This window comes from Synchiropus splendidus, chromosome 4, assembly GCF_027744825.2.
Source record: "Synchiropus splendidus isolate RoL2022-P1 chromosome 4, RoL_Sspl_1.0, whole genome shotgun sequence".
NCBI classification, from domain to species: Eukaryota; Metazoa; Chordata; class Actinopteri; order Syngnathiformes; family Callionymidae; genus Synchiropus; species Synchiropus splendidus.
In genome coordinates, this window is record NC_071337.1 from 10774673 (window position 1) to 10795633 (window position 20961).

General features: G+C 39.6%; 2 protein-coding genes across 3 annotated transcripts in view; both read right to left on the reverse strand.

The window, feature by feature from the left end:
- The window catches only part of vps50 (VPS50 EARP/GARPII complex subunit), a 73731-nt gene extending 68134 nt beyond the window's left edge, over positions 1–5597 (reverse strand). The window contains exons 1-2 of one of the 2 annotated variants that reach the window (XM_053861907.1): positions 5257–5597; positions 3868–3936 (exon numbers count right to left, since the gene is read on the reverse strand). In XM_053861907.1, the coding sequence (XP_053717882.1) occupies positions 3868–3936; positions 5257–5289 (102 nt within the window). In that variant the 5' untranslated portion in view covers positions 5290–5597. The remainder of the gene's footprint in view (positions 1–3867; positions 3937–5256) is intronic. The other variant, XM_053861909.1, reaches the window with a different exon arrangement.
- Positions 5598–7784: 2187 nt separating this feature from the next.
- Positions 7785–19177, reverse strand: hepacam2 (HEPACAM family member 2). Its single transcript, XM_053861910.1, has 9 exons — positions 18962–19177; positions 12651–13010; positions 12297–12584; positions 10350–10649; positions 8890–9012; positions 8771–8804; positions 8646–8680; positions 8496–8569; positions 7785–8415 (listed from the first exon to the last, which is right to left on the reverse strand). Exons 1-9 carry the CDS (start codon positions 19017–19019, stop codon positions 8305–8307), a joined length of 1383 nt encoding a protein of 460 aa, XP_053717885.1. The 5' UTR covers positions 19020–19177; the 3' UTR covers positions 7785–8304.
- Between the last annotated feature and the right edge of the window lie 1784 nt (positions 19178–20961).

Below are 20961 nucleotides of genomic sequence, written 5' to 3' on the forward strand. Positions count from 1 at the left end.
GTTGGCGCATGGTTAAAAAAAAATGTGAGAAATAAATGAGAATGATGTGCCACTCTAGCATAGCACAAAGAGTTACTCAACACCCCCTCCTCTCTCTCGCTCTCTTTTTACAGTGAGCTACAAAACTTTAGACATCTTTTAGGCGAATGACTCATGGAGAGGCTACCTTGGGTTAAATTAATTCCCTTCCTACACAAGTGCTGAGCAGGAACAAAATAAAACAGATGCCCCCGTGCCCCACCAGTGAATCCCCACTTCAGCTACTGCAGGGCTTTGATCAGATTTTACTTTGATGGACACAAATTCTAAATCTCATTTTGTCGTTCAAATATAAGATCTATTATCAATGGATGGTGGGAAGGTGAACCACTTCACATCAAAGAATCAAAGGGCAGTTTGTATTCAAGACTTGAGGGGGAAAACGAATGACAAGTGTAAATGAAGGAGATTGACGATGATGCTGCGTCTCAGTTTTGTTCACCACATAAATGCCATCGAATCCAATCTAATCTAATCTAAATACTTGGGAGTCGAAAATTATACTGATAATAGAAATTTGTAATTCAAATGTTTTTCTTTTAAAAAGTTTTATGTCGCAGAAGTGGGAAGATAGTGTGAAGTGAAGATAGACATGGAGGATATACAGAAGAACACAGGACAGCCTGACCTCTTACGTCCAACAACATGGTGGCGCTGTCACGGCAAATCACGCTTGACCACATATTGACAAAGATGACAGAACCCCCCGCCGCCCCCTACTTGGAGAAATGCGAGGCTCAGGATATCATCAACAAAGGCGACAATGACGGGAACAAAAATCCCAGCATGGAAATGGGAGGCTTGGTGGAGGTAAGTGCTAACCAAGTGCCTTTCTAGTTTCCAATAAGAACATATCCCTTCATGAATCATTATGCAGGCCCAGCAGTTCTAAAGCAAGGGTTTAACTCTTTGGTGTGAAGGACGCAATCGCATCCATCAGCAGCAACCTGGCTGTTGTCGCCTGCTAGAGATTTGAGCTCCCCAGCACATGATTATTCTCTCTTAGCAGTCATTAGCTATTAACTGACTGCAGATCCTGTATCTGTTACTTCACATATTGATCTACAGTCACAACAAGCTCAGCCAGCTCACACAAAAATGAATGAGTGGCTGTCGATGACAGAGGACAAGGTATTTTAAGTTTGTCCTGCAAAACATCAAGAACTCAAGATTCAATCTATATCATCAGCTCAAAAATGATAACAATTGACAAATGCATTTACACACAACAGTGTACTAAGTAAGTAGCTTATGTAGCCAAATGTAGTAGTTGTGTATTTTCATAGCTGGCGAGTGAGGTGTAGTGGGAAGAGCAAGACTGCCCCCGTCTGGTGGAAGCTGCGATTACATCGTTACTGAACGCTAAATATTTTCAGTCAAACAGTTCCACGATTCTATTCTTCTTTGTTCTTTTCAAGACAAATTTATGAAGCCCATCCTGAAACTTCAAACTATGGAAAGACATGCATTCATTTTGAATCTAACTTGCAACCTGCACCAGCAGTAGAAGTGCTAGAAGCAGTCGCAACACAAGAAGAGATAAAGCTTTTTTTAGTGTGTTTTGTTTAGAGTGTTTTACAGTATCAGTAAGGAAAGCAGTGGCCAGAGCAGTGCAGATTGTTTGACAGATCAGTAGTAACTGAAACTGAAACACTTCAGATTGGGGAACACATATTAATAAAGTAATCACTTGCTTATTTAGGGTTAAAACACTTTATACTGTAGTTATTGTGCTGTTTAGAGTGAACTTGACTGACTATTTCAGGGTAAATCAACTCAGTCTTAACAGGAGATTAATCAATGCAATATAATTACAAATTACTGTGTAATATGCCATGAATACACACATATTATTTAGGGTAATAAATGTTACCTAATCTAAAGTGTTACCCTGAAATTTTATAGGCATTATGAAAAGCAAAGTGATGCGTAGGATGAGTAGTTTGATGAGTGGTCAAACTGAATCTCTGAATTGAACTGACATCATTGAAAACAAGGCAAAACATAACCAAAATAAGAATGAAATTGCGAGACACAACAACTTGAGTGTAACCATAATAATGAGGGACATTTCACAGCTAAGAAAATTAGCAGAGTAATTAATAAGTAATAAGCTCTGCACCAACAGAGCAGGACCAGCATTCAGCAGTCTGACAGCTGAGGCAAAGAAGCTGCCCATGAGCCTGGTGGTCCTACACTAGATGCTCCCCAACTTCCTTCCAGAAGGAAGGCAGGGGGAAAGCCGAAATGATTATTGGAAACAGGAACATTTATAAGGCCAGAATTTATTTTGATAATTATAAATAGTTGCCAAAAAATGCTACTATAAATTGTGAAGTAATAAGTTGGAGAACTACAAGTAATAACCCAACAAAAGTCGTATGTAGGGGTTGGCGTTGCAGCTGTTCCATAAAAGTTCACATATCAATCTTTTGTACAACAGTCTTGAAAACTGAATTACATTCAGTGGTGAAATAACAGTTTGATGAGCACGTGTGAAAACACATAATGGCCCAAAGCGCACCAAATGTTGCGCACAACCATGCCAGGATGAATTTCAGCCACAGAAGGTAAGTGAGCTACTCAATAATCACAGAATGATATTCTGAACAGAAGAAATGAATTATGATCAGCAGTGACAATGAGAGGATGATGACAGAGTTACTACATCTTACCAAGTGAGTTTATTGTCCTTACATACTGCTCAGAATGTAATAATAATAATAATAATAACCATCATCAACAGTAAAGACAAATGTCCAAAGTGTTAATAAAAAAAAAAATAAGTTAAGCACGACACAACCATCACAAGCTAGACCTTATCACACCTGTATTTTGCTTTGAATCAAAAGGGATAGAATATGGTACACAGAAGCCAAGTAATGCAGGGAAAGTACAAGCCATGTTTGAAGCATTTCACAGAGAGATTTAGAACCTTGCTGATCCAGTCTAGCTTCGTCATTGTAAAACACAGTACTAACTACAAGACAGCCTGTGTCCATGACAACCTGCATGTCTTTGGAAGTATATCTTGTTTCGCTCTCAAATTACACGTCAACAGTGAGACACTTTCTTCATATCTCAATTTTTGATCTTCAATAGATAGGTGGGGAAAACAGGCCTGACTACAAAAGTCAACACACTTCAGAGGGCACACAATAGTTAGAAGTATTTGTATTTGTATAAATGGAGGCATTGCCAATAGTAGTGTGGCAGGTAGACAAGTAATAGCAATAGAAGCTGTTGATGTTTTGGTCATATAAATGGTGGTAGTAACACATAAAGGAGGAAGATTAGAAGTAACAGTAGCAACCGTTGCACTAATAGCAGAAGTTGAGGCAGGCAGTCATCACCACTGAAATGAAACACTGAAGATACTATGAAGAAAAACACGGAGAGAGACTTCTGTTAAACAACATCATCATCATTAAAATAATATCCATGTGCCCCTCCAGTTATCTGAGAGTGGGCCGTGAAGGCAGCAAGCAAAACTAAGCCTCCGCAAATTCATCGTCAATGCGAGAGTTCACACAACTTTCAACGGCAACAGTTGGTAAAAGATATATTAGCCACATGCATTTAAATGTGGCATTTAAACACTGTTACTTCAACACGCAAACACGTTTTTATTCCACACGACAACTGTTTAAAGAAGGTAACATGACACGCAAAGGACAGCAACACAAACTGTAAATAGTTAAATTAAAAATAAAAAATAAAAAAAGAGTGGGCTGGATTGCTCAAATTAAACTTGGTTTCTATGATATTGTTACAAAGACAGAGAAACCGCTTCAAATATCGGCAATAAAACAGAAAAGCTTTCAGTACCTTGCTTGGAATCCTCATCTTCTCCACTGGACTGAGGTCTGTCATACTCTCCTGGGGGCTTTTTGGACCCTGTCAAAACAAAGCGTTCTTTTGAATGGCAAGTCGTGATATAGTCAGTGACATTCAGTCTTGTAGTCACCGCAGAGGAAAAAAAAGGAAAAAAAACAAAACAAAGAAGATTGTAGAAATTATTAACCAGACAAGCATGCAGGGAACAAACACATTGACAGCAAACTGAAAACTTCCCTGTTTGATCACTTGATGACAACACTTCACAATTACAATGAGCATTTGCAGCTTTTGTAGGTAACACATTTGGTGACTAACTGCCAATCAGTGTTTTGCTTTTTTTTAACAAGAGCATTTATTTTCATCAAGCAATAAAAATGTTAACATGAAAATGAGTTCATTGCTATGAACTCAGAGCAGAAAGGCCTTCAATTAAATGAATGAACAGCTGCCTTCATCAACAAAATAACTGCAAAGCACAGATGGACAATGTTCATAATATCAAACATGCTCATACAATATTGTTTGGTCTATCACGAATGATGCATATCCAGTATTTATGTATTAAATATCGATATAGCAGACTTAAAATGTTGACTCAAGGTAGAGCAATAAAGTATCATGACATTCGAGTGCACTGATTTTTGTCATCCACCTCTAATGAATACAGCTAAAAATGCTAAACATAAGTGACACATTCAGTGGGCAGAGGGCGGAGTTACATGGACGTGCCACCACTCTTACTTTGACATGATAACATTTTACAATGGTTCAATGGGAAGCTGGTATGAACACTTGTGAGACCACTTTAGATCGATTTGTTTACCACACTCATACAAACGGTTAAGGTCGATCCGTCCAGTAAACAGAGAAAGACTGAAACGTAGTGCACCTGCCATGAAACAACCAGCCAATTCCACTTGGCCACCACCAGAGTCGCTGTTTCCCTCTTTTGGTGCGGACCAGCTGATTGACTTGAAGGTAGCAACTAGCAGATGATGCTAAGCTAGTTTGCAACGTCCACTGACAAACTGTGTTATTGGGAATCAGAAATGTAGCGACAGATAAGAGGGAAAACAACTGCTAGTTAGTGGTGTTAGTAAATCTGTTTGGAAGATTTGGAAACACTTATTACGGCTGCAGTGTTTATACGTCGACGTGACATCAGAACATGAGAGACTAGCTTAAAACAGCTATTATCACAGACACACGAGCCCGACAGCAACACAGATCGAGTTTCAATATCTTGCCACAAATCAAACAATTGCTGTGAATGCATTACAAATGTAAGACATCTGTCTGAGACAGTTAGGTGCTAGTTGTAAATTCGTGAGGTGGGTACAAGGTGGATGACAAGTCTTCTCCAGTCTTCCGTCTTACCTGGCGGCCCATCAGCGACTTGATCTTCTGCATTGTGTTTCTGTCCGACTGTAAAGTGAAATGTCTGAAGTCTCTGGTGTATCTGGGTGTCAACGAAGAGCCTCCATCACTACTGGGAGGAAGCTCTCTCAAATGACATATTTAACCACCATGAAAAACAAAACAAGAAAATCGACCAACACGTCATTCAACAACACAAAGCAATATATCCAAGTACGGAGCTAGAGTCGCATTCGAGGGAAAATTCGGGGGATAAAAATGTGAAGGACTGTACTACAAATCCCCAGAATCCTTTGCGAGGGACATGCGGAGCAAAACTTCCGCTCCGATGACAGTGGGAGGAGCACGCGTCTCGCGATTGCGCTGGCTTTGGGGGTTGATGAAGTAGAAATGTTGATTCCATGTCTTTAGTTCTGGACGAGATTTGTTTTTGCCAACTGCATAACACTTTCCGATTTGTAGCCAGTGCATTAAAGCTAGTATAAGCGTAACTGTTCTGGGTAGCACCGCGGTGCTTTGACAGCTCATGTCACGTGTCTTAGTGCGAAACATAAGTGCATTCTGGGAAAGGTAGTTCATAACGTAAAGGTACATTCGTTGGCTGACAGCAAGAATGGAACGAAATTTGCATATTGGATTCACTTAGGCAAATACAACTGTCATTTATCTGTAGCTGTTTTTTTTTTCATTATTTTTTCTGTTCTTTTGAGTTATTTTTTCTGTTTCTTATTGTGTTTTAGTTTATATCGTGTTTTTTTTTTTCTTTTCTTTTTTTTTTATTATTATCTCTGAGGTTTTCTTACCTGCAAAGATTGCGAGGGACAGCAGCTCAGGAGGCAGGGCAGAGGTGAGAATCATTAGAAAATACCAGGGTGGACAAAATTAGCACTATAAACAAAATACTTTTTTTGGGTTTTTTTCTTCAAGTGAATGCAAAATGTAAAATAAAGTATGTCTCAATAAAATGAAGAAAAAAAGACATATATCGCAATAATATCAGAAATTAATTGTATTGCTATTTTTCCCCAATTATTTTTTTAACCTTCTGCCAAATTTAACAATTAAGTACGGATTGATCACAGATTAATGAGGCTAACAGATCCCAAAAATGTATGTCTGCAGTTGAAATGCAAACAATTGTAGTTTACTTTGTAGAATCCTCTTCATATGTAAGATTGTTGACATGACACACCCTGGTTATCACTCTCTAATCCTCTGCGGACAGATCCGACCTGTTGCCAAAAACCAAACACTGAGATGAATTGGGATTGGACAGTCCATCCTTCTAGTCTCAGTGCTCTTCCAGTAAAACAAATGAGTGATCTGATACTACCACTACACAAACACTAGATGTCCCTGGAGGGAGTGTAGCTCACTCAACCTAGACTTATCATCAATGAATATAGGCTATAGGCAGACTATAGACAGAGCACTGATATCAGTAAACAACTGCAGGCACTCGGATCACCCTCAATAATCATTGCCTTTTTTTGGGAAGCGCTTGTTTAAAAGCAGGTGACATGCAGCAGTGAAGAGAAAGTCTGCTTCAGTTCTTGGTTAATTCGGCCTCTGGCTATTTCCCAGTCAAATGAAGGTGGGGTTGTACTCTTCTGCCGAATTTCATGTTGTTTGCCATTGAGTCCCAGTGTGGAGCCTCCCTATAAAAATACTCAGGAACAGATGGTGACCTCCTACTGAACAAAATACTGTATGCACCATATTGGTTAGTTAAGAACCTGAATCTGTCACAAGAGAAAATCATCTGATTTGGTTAACTGCAGGGATACTAGGATCATGGAATTTGTTCTAACTTGGTCAAACATTCCTTGTATGTTCTTTAATCGAGAAAGCATCAACCCAATATTTTGTGTGAACGCAACCAAAAGCACCACTAGAGGTCAGAAGTTTTAGGAATTTTTTTAGGACTATATATATCTATATCTATATATATATTCCTAAAAAATATATAAATATATATATATTGATATACTGATATATTGATATTAACACACCAAAACACGAACAGGGTTTTTGGACACGAGTTGCCAAGCAGGAGCAGGTGGAGAGCTCGCTGCCACACACGGAACCATCCATCTGTTCCGGCCAGGCTTCATATCCTTCCAATACACAACATACCAATGCAAAAAATAATGAAATAAATAACAACTGCGAGAAGTCTCAATTGTTAGAGTTGCTTTCACTGCCTGTGAGACATCAGTGAGCAACTGGTAGGTGGCAGAACAACTGACATCTTTGCTCACTTCCAGTTCTTTTGTTTGTTCTTTCTGAATTTGAACAAGTGCAACTCCATCTCTCAGTTATCTAAAAGGGAGTCGATTGGTGAAGGACCAGAGACTCACTACTGCATATTTCAAGTATATTAGCAGATCTCCAAAGACTAAACTTTGAATTAAAAAAAATATATATTCTGTATATTTTGCATCCTTGCCAAAAAAAAAAAGAAAAGATACAACGCCCAAGAGTAGTAAACAGTGTGAATTTAATAATGTACAAAACAAACATCTGAATACAAATAGACATAATTTAAGAATAATTTAAAAGTTCCCTTGGTCCTGCTTTCACATTCAAAAGAAGTCTGATAAAATGCTACATTAGTGGGAACTAAGTGAATAGATTTAAGACACAGGCTGAGAACATGATTTGCAGTCATATTATTTACAATATTTACACACTTATTTTACACACATATTTTAAATAGAGAAAAAAAATGCTTTTTTTATAACACTTACAAAACGGTGTTCTGTCTGCACAGATAAAGACCAGGTAGACACAAGAAAATGTTTTGCATCCCTGGCCGATCGTAGAATACAACACAAATTGAAATTCACTTAACATTTAAATAAAGACATCATATATTAACTTTTTTGAAGCGTCTCTGCAAAACAGTGCACAGCGAAGTTGCATATACTCACACTGAAGTCCTTCATCCTTCAAAGTGAAACCACAAAATCCATTGCTTTGATGAAGAAGACAAAAGCTACAATGGTGGAACAGCTGAAAGTAACGCCTTAACTGGAATGTCACATTTTACATAAGCAAAGTGTGGTTGGGGGTTTCAGGTACGTATTGGATCACATCGTAGATGGTGGTGTGCATGTCTTGAACTGACTCCAGGCGAGCCAGAGATCTGCATGATGCCTGGAGGACAGTTGGGTAGGAAGATCGATTCTTGTTAAAATAAACACAAATTCCTTTGTGGGTTGTCTGACGAACAGTACCTGCGCAGACTCCATTTTCCCTGGAACGGAAACAAACTCGTAGATGCCGAAGTCTTCTGTTGCATCTTCATGACCTGGAGAACAAACACCAATATTCAGTACTCAGTCACTCACATGAAAAAGTCCTGCTTGCTAGCAAACTAGCTTTACCTGAACGATGCTGCAGTTTCCCCTCTGAAAGAGGCCTGCACAAAATAGGCAAAAGAAAGTGAGGTAATGTTTGCACGAAAACCAGACTGGTTAGTTTGTTTTAATTAAACATCACACTCCCTTACCTTTTGTAAATATTCATGAACACAGTTTCAAGTGCTAAAGGGACGAAAGGAAATACAAGCTTAATGTTTGTTCTACCATTTTAATGCATAAACAAACCTCAATTCTAACATGATCTCACCTCTTTTTGGGTGACAGGTCCTCCTGAGGAACAGGAGAACCATCACGCCGATGACAAAGAGAGAGCAGACCACGATGACTGTTGGTGATACAGCGCTGTTCTCCTGTGTACGTTTTTCTTTTCCTGAAACCAAAAACATCGGGATATTTGATACTCAAATTAAAGGTGAGCCGCTCTCTGTCTTTTGAATGATGTCATGTTTTCTGTTGACTTATGAAGAGCGGATTAGATCATCACCTGCCTCAACAGTACTCTCTCACAAGCGGAGCGCATGGGTACGAAGCATCACATGAGCTGAAGGTTGTTTACAGATGGAGAATTGCTATGAAGGGGCTCCACAGAGAACAACCCTGGTACCTTTTCTTTTCCTTAAAAAGTTCTCTACCTCATCTCAGACGGGGAAGAATGAAAGCATAGAGACCAGAATGTAGTCACTGGTGCGACTAAACCTCTTGCCAATGAGCTGATTTCTGCCAGTCTATCCTCCCATAACAGTTCACACTGGGAGGAATAACACTGACATGAGAGTCTACCAGGGTTCAGGGTCAACAAGCAAGAAAAGACCTCATGAGTCTCGTATAGTTTGATTTACAAACTGCGAAAGTTATTACTGACAAAGCTCCTCATCTGTTCACCAAGCATTTTGAGGAATTTATTAATATAAGTGCAATATTGTTTTGCATCTGGCGTAAAATATACTTGCTTATCAACCAACACTGATTACACTTTGGGGAACATGTACAGTATTACCATAAATAAACTACTCAAACTACTATTTGTTTGTGTATTACAGTTGAATCATATTAGCCAGTTATTGTTGTTGACAAACTACTGGTTACCGTCTTGTTAAGCATAACTAGAAGAGTCACTGAAGGTTCACTCCAAACAACACCATAGTTACCGATAATTATCAGTAAATAAACAACAATATGTGCTATTCAAATGGCACTTTTGAGCAGAGACGTCGTTGTTCTGGAGAATTATGATGAAATCAGTTTGAAAGTATATATGAATCCATAACATACTCGAGGGAAATGCATTTGAGGACCTGTTGCTCAACAAATAACAAATGGGTGACCAATGTGCAAGAGAGGTTTTAAATCAAAAAATGGATGTAATGATGAAGGATGGTTGATATTTTACAGTCTTTAATTTGTTTTTATCTGGTTGTTCATTTCATATTTTGATGCTGTTCCCTCCTTTGCCAATTCCACACCCACGATATTCTTATCTTTCTTATGAACTGAGTAAACAGAGCCGCAGCTGTTGTCGTCTGTTTGCTTTCCCAGCTGCTCAACCATATAAAAAGAGGAACCTAGAGATCCATATACATCCGTAACGTTGCTCCACACGCCCACATACCCACAGCTCCAATCAAAATGCAGAAATCTAGCAGGCCTTTGGCAAGGTTTCAGTCTCCTGCCCACATTATTCCTGCTGTGATCCTCCCTCGTACACACCTGTTCCTAAACTGGCCACCACCAGGGTGAATTGAGCTTCATCTTGTTTCTGTGTGAAGTTGTTGAACGCTCGACACAGGTACTCCTCAGCCTGGGCCAATCTGTAGGAGCGCACCTCCAACCGAGGACCTTCAGTGATGACCTGTGTGCTGTTGCGGCTCTTGGAGATCCACATGTAGCTGTTGGGCGGGTTAGAATCCGCCTGGCATTCAAAGAAGACTAGCTCTCCAGGGTTGATGGTGAAAACCTCCCCAGTGCGAAGACCCTGGTCTGAGTTGACCTCAAGGTTGTATGGCCCATCTAAAAATTAAAAATAAAAAACAGTCGAACAAGTGTGTTTATGGTGTTGGTCAGTCAAAATAGTAGACAGGAAGTATTGGAATCTCAAGTGCCAGTACAGAACACTCTTTGATGAATGGTGTTGAGGGTAAACTGAAGAGAGCGGAGAAGTTTGTTTTCACTTTAAATATGACTTGATATTTACTGATAAAGTAAGTATACAGTCATATTTAATTTGTGATATAATACATATTTGCTGACTTCAAAATGTCTATTTAAATACTACTGTTTTACTATGGGTGTTTTTTTTCTTGAGCTTGTTTTCTCAAACAACTTTTTAGGTTCTTCTTTGGTAGTTTATCTACTCAAACTACAATTTTGGCCAGTGACATGAAATAATGTCTTTATCGTGGAAGTAAAAAATATATTGACAAAATATTGCCAATCATTACAATCATTGCTTCACTAATATTTAGTGACTTGTGCTCTGGCTGTTTCCACCACCAGTTCTCCAGACTATGGTGGCCTCAGGAGGACATAAGAGAAATCTCACAGCAACACCTATATAATGTCGATTTGTGCCAAAGACTGCACTGGCTGAGCTGGAGTGCACATGTGGAACATGCAACTTTTGGACAACCCTCTGGCCACCACCCACACTCACGCACATCCATAGCCATGTTCGATCATGTGCATGGTGTTGGCTGTACATGCGTCTACATGTGTACTTGGGAATGTCTTATTCAGCCCACAAATGTTCAACATTTTGGCCATAGGCTGATCGGTCCGCACCATCAGGTGTCGTGCCTGTGTGGCCTAATTTTGTGTGTCTCCTCAGTACAAACCTTTCACTTCTCAAATATGAAAATGCTACTGATGATGAATCATAGTTTTTGAAAGCCAAAACATTTCAATCACTGTTGTTTTTTAAATGTACTAGATCGGACAGTTAACTGTAGCATTATGCAGGGTTTCCACAGTGAAACAAAATGTACTATGCCACTGCAGTCACATTGCTGTTCCTGAAAACATGTGATGAAGAAGGTCTCCCTCATGTTTCTATGAATCTTTTGTGTTTAGAGGTGAGATGGTGCTTTGTACGTGTTGGAGCCACATCAAATCGTTCAACTCTACCATGCTTTTGCAGTTCACTGGGTGGAACAGAGAAGTTATCTGTCAACACCTCCAGGCTCCTGCACAGTCATTACTAAACATGCACAGGTTTCCAGCTCCCTATCAGTGGCTGCACTGGGAACCAAAAGAGGGACGTATAACTACTAACTTGGTTAACTCACTGAGATGTTCGGGTACATTCCTGCCATTACTACGCACAGACATTTAATCAACATTGAGATCAATGTTACTGAAGTACCATGAGACTGAAATGACCTTTTAACCTGACTAATTGCTGTTTTTGGTTCAGCCATTATATGCTCCATAAATCTGTGACAATAACCCAAAACTTGTTTGGCAGTGTGTCAATTTAGTGGCCATGGTTGCTTAGAACTCCCCCCAATAATTGTTTTTATGCCACGATATAAAGCCAAGAGAATGTTGGGAATTAAGCCTCACCACACATAAACTAAACTGCAACACAGGTTGACCATTTTAGGGATTTCAATTTATGCAATTTCCAGCAGTGAGACACAAAAATAGGCCTGTACTCACAGTAAACGTTGACTTCTACCGGCCTGCTGTAGCGATGCTGGCTCACTGGGTTTCTGACAACACAGCGGTAACTTCCCTTGTCTCCCTTCTTTACAGGGCTGATGAGCAACGTGGAGTTGTCCTTGGTGAAGTAGTGTCTTTCACCAGGACCAACAGGGATGTTGTTCCTCAGCCACTGATACTCAATCCTTGTTCCCTTGTCCACAGAACAAGTCAGAGTCACGTTGGCCTTGTCCTCAACCACTGCATGTGCCGGACTTTTCCAGACGACGGGATTAGAAACAGGGACTGAAGAATGAATGGGAAATTAGTTGTCATGACGGTTTTTGTTGTGAAGAAGTCCGACACACTCACCATCCACAGTTACATGCACTGTCCTTGACTCCTTGATCACCTTCCCTGTCTTGTTGTGGAACTGTATGTTGAGATTCAGCTGGTAGTCGCCCTCATCTTGTCGGGTTAAATTCCGAATCATCAAGGAAACTTCGGGTTCTTTAAAGAGGAGGCGGCTTCTGTAAACCATGTTCGTGATCGCGGAGTCTTGGGTGAACGTCACTAATGTGGTTCTGGTGCCGTCTGCCGTGGTGTGGGACCAGGTTCCCTGGATCTCAACCTCCTCTAATGGGAAGTAAAGGGAGACAGACAGAAGCAGGCGCTTTCCCTCGACGCCATGGAGGAGCAGCGACGGGATGTGGATGAACTCAGATGTGACTCCTAAGTGCATAAGCAGACGTGAAGATTGTCGTCAAAACAGAAAACAAGTTTGAAGAACAATGGAAAGTCAGCACTTAAAAGGAAGTCACATGTGCTGTAAATGAAACTTCATCATTTGTGAAAAATAAAGAAACAAATGAAAATAAAAAAAACAGAAGCAGTGTACAATCCCAGTCCAGATGATTTTAAGATAGGGTAAATCATTTAACCACGCAAAACCATAATATTTTTTTGCTTTAACTAGTTTAAATCACAAGATAAACCACAGTGTTCATGACAACATCAGTGAAACAGTGGTGCCAGTAGATGAGCAATATATCCCAAAAATCACATTAAATTCAAGAGCTAATGCTTTTATTCCCGCTGACTTTCACTAAGTGCTTACAAATACAAAGGGTCCAGACCCAGAACTAAGTCAGAAAAAGCAACAAGTTATGGTTTCAGCAGGAAGCAGCGAGAAGTGGGAGACACTGAACTTAATAAGTCTAGCGCCGCCGTCTGACCGGCCAGGTGACAGTTGGAGTGGCTCAGTCATGAGACTGCTAAAGCCCAGAGAAGAACATATACATATCATGACTCGTCACTTTCAGACACGAGTCACACTTGCAGACATGGTAATTCCCGTACATAAGAACAGCTTTCACTGAGTGTCACCATTGTATATGCGGTGTAAAGTACGGCAGTGATGGGCCGACGTGGCTCCATAAAACAGTGTCCTCAGAGCTCAATAGGTGGCGCTCAGCATAAGAATGATCCAAGGTTTAGTTGAAATGGCTGTTCAAATCTAACCCATCAGGTTATGCATGACTTGAGAGGCAGAAAGAAGCCAGTACACACTGTTTCGCATGAAAGAAGCAAGACATGTTTATTCAACAAGGGCCTGTCATGGTGATTTAAGGAGCCCTTAAAACATATTCCATGGATAATGATGGAGCACAGCAATATGTTACTGTTTCTATGTAACTCAGCAGCTGAAATCCTGTCCATCTAACATCTAAACCAGCCCTCCTCCTTATTTGACTTTGGCTGTACGGATTTCTCTCATCTGACAAACTTGTTGAAAAGTCAGCTGGAGAAATGGGCCAGTGGCTACTGAATATCGATAACTCTACTACTAAAGTAAGAATGCATTCTGGAAAAAGGAAGCTTTGACAGTGTAGGTATCTTATTGAGTAAAAATAATTCTAATTTTGTCATTGATTTGTTCTGCTTATCCTTTTTGATCCTATGGATCAAGGATGAGAATGCATTATTGAGAGAGCATATCTATCGATACCAGGAGGTGAGTACTGGAACATCACTTTTTTATATATTATACTCCACCTGCAGTGAAGAGAGACTACTTTTGCTTCTGGGTGCCACACTGACTCACTCATTTTTATATTTAAATCGATCATCTAAAAAGATGAGTTCAGGAAATACAGCAGGATTTAAAACATTAAAACTGTGATTCTCAATTATTTGACACGCCACGTTTCTGACTTGTATAAGTCTTGGCAGAAAGTGAGGTGCCCCGATGACCTCCAGCTTAAGGTGCAGACATTTATTTATTGTTTTCAAGGGATTGTTTGCTCTGAAAAAGGCTGGAGGTTGGAGTCTAGACAGTGTCAATCCAGGACAGTAAACCAGAGGACATGAGTGATGCCCACGAAGCCCAGCAGGTTCTCAGTGGTCAGGACGATGTTACTTTTCATCCTGTTATTTGTGTACTCAACAAAGTAAGAAAAGCGCAGCTTTTGTAAGGAAAATGTAATTGTATATAATGTTTTGATTGTGCTGAAAGGATTTGAATTGGAGTCCATTTTTCAGTGACCCATTGCCAACAATGAAAAAGTTGTTCACCATGGTTAGTTCTGATAATTGCCATGGTAGAATTGCAGCTGCGTAGTTTACGTTATGTTATGTTTGGACTTTAATGTTGAAGTTGTTTTTCGTTACACAATTTATAATCATCTTGTTAAGACAAAGGGTTTTCTCATGGTCTCTTTGGTTTTGAAAATCAGGTTAGCAATTTTTCTGGTTGGCTTGGCTGCGCTACTTGATTTGAATGACGGAATGAATGTGTGAATGAATGAATTAATGGTCAGGAGTATTGACAGTATGCAGACGCGTCATAGCTCTTGACCTACTTGAACATATTGAAGTAAAGTCATAAAATGGCAAATACTTCCCATGAATTCTTTAACTGATGGCAATTGTGTACAATAAAAAAGTCATGTTGATCATCATGGTATGATGATATGTGACATACATACAGAAGTCATGTTGGTTCAACATGACCTAGTTTTGTGTACATGATAAGTCTTTTAATTGAGCTAAAATATTATGATAATTTAACATATAGGGGCTGAATACATTTCAAATAAATGTTTTTGGTAAACATAATTTTAAACCAATACTTTCTCATATAAATTGAACAGCCGTTTTCCACATAGATGTCATGAAACAATACTTCAAATATCTGCAAAAAAGTTGTGTCAGTTGGGCATATATGAATCCAGTATACTTGGCACAAATAAAGCAATTTTGGGAAAGCCAATTTTAGCATGAGCAACCGATGTACATACTAAAATGGGGTTTTCCGCATCAACAGTTTCCAGTGTGAAGATATTAGACAAACCGTCATTTCACTCAGCCTTTATTGGATTTATTCAATCCCCTCTGTCAACAGGTGCTCAATTATTTATATTTAATTATTTATAGTTTGTCCTGTCCAATTTGATTCGCCAAACTGTTTGTTTTCTCCTCAAGTCATCTTAGGCCAGATCAAATATTTACCATCAATGTGCCTGGCCAGATCAAAACAAACATCTTTCTCTGTCTTTGAGACATTGTGTAAATGTAGCAGTGTTTATGTGCGTGTGTGTGTTGTTTCTTGTTGAATACGTCAGAAAACCCTACCGACAAAAGTTATGTTATGATATGTAAAACTGAAATATGAGTTCATTTTTAGGGAATTATGGAACTATGGCAGACTTCTATATATAATTCAACAGGGCATATTGGAGAATAGAATTTCATGCTCACATAAACTCACCAACAATATCATCTATATCCTCATCCGAGATAATCCATGTCCGGCAACTGTACAGTTAATATTGACTGAGTAGTAGGCATCACTGTTGCCAGACGGGGAGAAGGTCTTTCTTTAAACCATTGTGTCACTAAACAAACAGAGGGGTTGTCTGAGGAAACTAGCTGATCATGTGCCGTGACTTGTCGTTTGTTTAGGTCCCAGTCTGTTGCCAAGCAGGTTGCTGACCGAGTCGAAACACTTGATAAGGACCGAAACAGAAGCGTTTGACCTTTCAAGGCTCATACTAAAAAGTAAACAGCTGGCTGTTAAATGGATGAGCCTTTAAAAAAAATAGCATTTCCACTACAAATTGGAGGAGATTACACAAAACATATTGTTGTAATTAACTCTTCAAACATATCAAAAATAATATAAGATATTTCAAAAATATCAGAATCAAGCCTTAGTTTAAGTGCTCACAGAGATTTAGGATGTGGACGTGTGTGATGTTTATCAGTGGTGAAAAGGATCAAAAAAACTTGGAATTCTTGTTGCAGCATGTATAAAAGCCAAGTCATTTCCACATGTTAAAATTACATGACACCAAAGTAAAGGATGTTTTTTACGTGGATAATGCATGGAACCGCTAGCAAGGAAATGGTAAAAGCTACCAATTCAACGGTAAGCATTTTTTTCAGTGCTCTACTAGACTCACATAATATAAACTCAAAGCCTGTGGAGACGTCATCTCAACGTGTACTAGTGGGTCACCTTTGTGATCTTCTGTTCTCCTTTCCGCCAGTTTTCTAGTTTCCCTCGATAAGTCATTTATGTCAGCATTGAAAACAATAATTTTGTACAACTGGTACTGTATTTTACTTTACGGTCAAAATTTTCGACTTATTTCGAACAGGTTCACCTGACATGGCTGTTGACTTAAAGAAACGAACAGGTTCACTGCCACTCAGGAAAGGAAGACGCTCAACGGGATTTCCACTAAGACCTAGGTGCAAATGTTGAAGTGAACATCGGAAATCAATGGTCCGTCTAAAGGCACTCTTCATTCACCTTCACCTTTGTATGACTGATTTACCGTCGATTCATCATGAAACCTTTTCTCTTGGTACTCTGTGATTTTAGAAGAGGAGCTGTGCATGTGTGTTCTAAGAGAGGCTGGAAGACTTGGGGTCAGGAAACAGCCAGAGGAGGTCAGAGGTTGAGCTGTGAGTGTATGGTAGCAGCAAGGAGATGCTGGCATGCTGGGAGCTCCCGCTTTATGGCCTTCACCAGAGACATCATTCAATAAATCTTATATTGGACCAAATAAAGTTACCTTACAAAGCGATTAATACGGAAATAACTTGTACTGAACCAAAACAATCCTGATTTAAGTGACAACAAATGTTGAAACTTTGTTGTCCAAACATTTTGGATGAGGTTTTTTTTTCTGTCTGTTTGAGTGCCAGGTTGAGCTTGGTGGCAGAATTTGAGTGGGAAGTGCTAATGAAATAAAAACTTCCCTGCACTTTTCAAAAACTCACAAATCCCTCAAAGAAAAAAAAAATCCAACCACTGTTTGAAAGTTTAAAAGCTTTTATCAAATCTGTATGTCATTTAAATCTCTAAGACACATTTTCCTTGCTGACCAGTCAATTCCTGTTTCTGGAGTCTGCAGCCCATGTTGCTCATGACAATAGACCCACTGTCTCTCTGCTGTTATGTCCTAAATAATACATGCAATGTCACCGCCCTGTGACACGTCTCGCTGTGGACGTCGCCTGCAGGCCGGTTTGTGTGTGTTGTCGGCAGCCGAGTGTGCCTGACACCTGGTGAAAAGGCAAATTTAAGAGAAGTGTGCCGAGCCCGCTTCTCCATTGTTGTCCCCAAACAGCAGGCTAGATTGTCCTGGTGATAGGGTTTACTCTGACGGAGATTAGAGGGGCAGTGGGCTTTTGGGAGAGAGGATGTGTGTATTACACGTATTGTCGGTGCCACAGGCACCTGTCTCTTATCACCAACACACACATCTCAGCTGTTTGGGTGTTAAATAAAGTCACGTGGTACAAACGGAGGAACAACTCTCCGCCTCTGTGTGGGGTTTATGATAAAAACATTAACACAGTTCATGTGTGACATGGTCGGTTATATATGCTCACATGACGGATGTGTGACAACTTCTCTTTTCCACTGACCTCTTCCCTTGAAGTGCGAACAGAGAACAAGCCAGCAGAGAAAACAAACTCTGTTCGGCTGCTCATGAGTTTGAACAGATGTAACACGTTGACAAAAATAGTATGAGTTGATCAGAAATTGGTTGTTTCTAATTTATTCATTTAGATTCATGCGAATTGACGGTGCATATTATCAATCAATATCTCTTAATATCTTACTTTTTTAATCTTCTACTTCCTTTGATCTTTCCTACGTATGGAGTTGCCTAAAAAGTCAGCCTCCTCCACCTTTACCTGTATTGATCTGCCTCCCTGGTCACACCTGTCCTCTTCCTGTCCTCCCACACTGCATACATGATGTTTGAGAAATTGTTTCTCATTCGTGATCAGCCTTTAAATTGACTTTAATATATATATATATACACACATATATTAAAGCTTCGCTACGTCTTTACGGTAAACAACTTAACAATAACAGCAAGCTGGGAGCTACTTGGAGTTAACAAGGTACTTCGCAAAATACTTTTGGGCTTCACCATTTACCTTGGATGATTCATTTTATTTTAGTTAGTTTAGAAATGTTTTACTCTGGATGTCAGATAATATATATATATATATATATATATATATATATATATATATATATATATATATATATATATATATATGAACAAGCTAAAACTTCTTGCCTGACTTCTAAGGCTTTCCCCGCCAACTGAACAAACACACGCAGCAACTTTGACAGCTCAAGTGCACACACTCACCTGTCAAGAGGAGCATAAACGAACAGAAGTAAAGTCTCATTCTTCCTGTGGCGTCCATGGCATCTTATCCTCCGGGAAAATGCGGTACGTCTCAGACAAGGACTGAGGAAAATAGGAAGAGTGGAAGGGAATGACTTTGAGAAGGAGGAGTAGCAGCAGGAGGAGGAGAGTTATGTGACTGGTCGTGGTTAGAGCATTTGCCAGGGAAATAAGGAGCTAGTCCTGGCTGCACACCACCACCTCACACGAGTGCCCCTCCCATGTGACACCAGGAGCAACCAGGCAACAGTGACAGGACAGTGTGCTCCTGACACACACACACTTGCCCTGAGGCCAAGTGTTTCATGTAGTCAAAGAATTGTAAAAGAGCAGTTGAGGAGCAGAATGGAGGTGAATCTTTTGCTCTCGTTACGTTGTAACACACCAGCTGTCTGCTGCGTTCCCTCGGGCCGACAAGGGCAACAACGATGGCTGGCAGATGGTGATGAGCTTTTAACCGCTAAAACCCTCCATAAATCAGTTACCCGCGCTTTGTAGAATGTAGCAATGCCAAAGTAACCATGTCACTTGTGTCACTTCGGGTCTATGACTTTTGCCTGACATGTATTTCTATTCCACCGCTCATGCGCAGATGTTGAGCACAAACAACGTTTTGAAAGTTGACTATTTACATAAGCTTCTCTACATCTTTACGGTAAACAACTTAACAATAACAGCAAGCTGGGAGCTACTTGGAGTTAACAAGCTACTTCGCAAAATACTTTTAGGCTTCACCATTTACCTTGGATGATTCATTTTATTTTAGTTAGTTTAGAAATGTTTTACTCGGGATGTCAGATAATGTCAAATGAACAAAAGATGCTTTCTTCTAGATATTTGCAAACTTAAAATTATCACACAAAAACACATTGATGAATTACTTTAGAAAATATCCAATGATTCTACAACTGACAATATTTTGGTGAGGAATATGAAAGTACACAGAAAGAAGTTATTTTTTGTTCGTTAAATATAATACCAATTGCTTGTTTACATGTTTGGTGTCAAAACATCTAAACAGACCCTGTTAAAAACACAGAAGGCTCCATGATTGAAAAACAAATATTTGCTTCAATATTATTTATTACTTGGCCATTTTGGGATTATCTGTTTGACATTTATACAACGAGTTGTTCTGGAAGTATGTGTTGCTTTTCCAGTTCCAAAATGAACATGCTTGTTGGGGACCGGTTTTCTTTCTGATGTGTGGACTGAATTTGAAATTATGCCGTTCCAGAGTCGCCACATTATACAACACAAATATCATAACCAAAGCATCCATGAGGTTGCATTGATGGATGGAAGATTTCAGTTAAAAAATTAAAAAATAAAAAATGTTATGTAGCATTTTTATGTAACATTTTTTTGTAAAAATACTACATTAAAAAAGTCCCAGTCCTAGTTTTTTTTATGTCTCGCCTTATATGGGGGCTTTATCTGAGACTAGTTGCCCTGAAGGATTACAAAGTCACCTGGGGATTTTTCATGGCCGTTGATGTTGAAGAGTGTGTGGGGTGGTGTGGTGTGGTGTGGACAGACACCTGTGTGAAAGAAAGGTAGATCATCTTGCAAACACCTGTCTCGTGTTGTTGTGGCTGATAAAACACTTGTCAGTGTGTGTGTGCAGCATGCCGACAGTGGCATGGACGTTTTGCCGCAGTGACAAATGTTGTAGTGAAGACTGAAGTTTATCATGTTCCACCCACACTTTCATGATTTAAGGGGCCAATCCATTTGCTAATTACTATTGGAGTTAACTATTACATGTTCTGGCCCCAGGGGCCTCATGAGATAATGTGACTGCTAGGATTTGAATATTATCTTGGATTTTATTAGACACACTGTATTTGTCCTACAGTGGTTAAATTCAACGTGCCAGAGCGGTAACAGACAACAAAGACATAAAAAATGCCCATGACATTAAAGATACAAACATCAAAGGCATTCACAAATCATCAGAA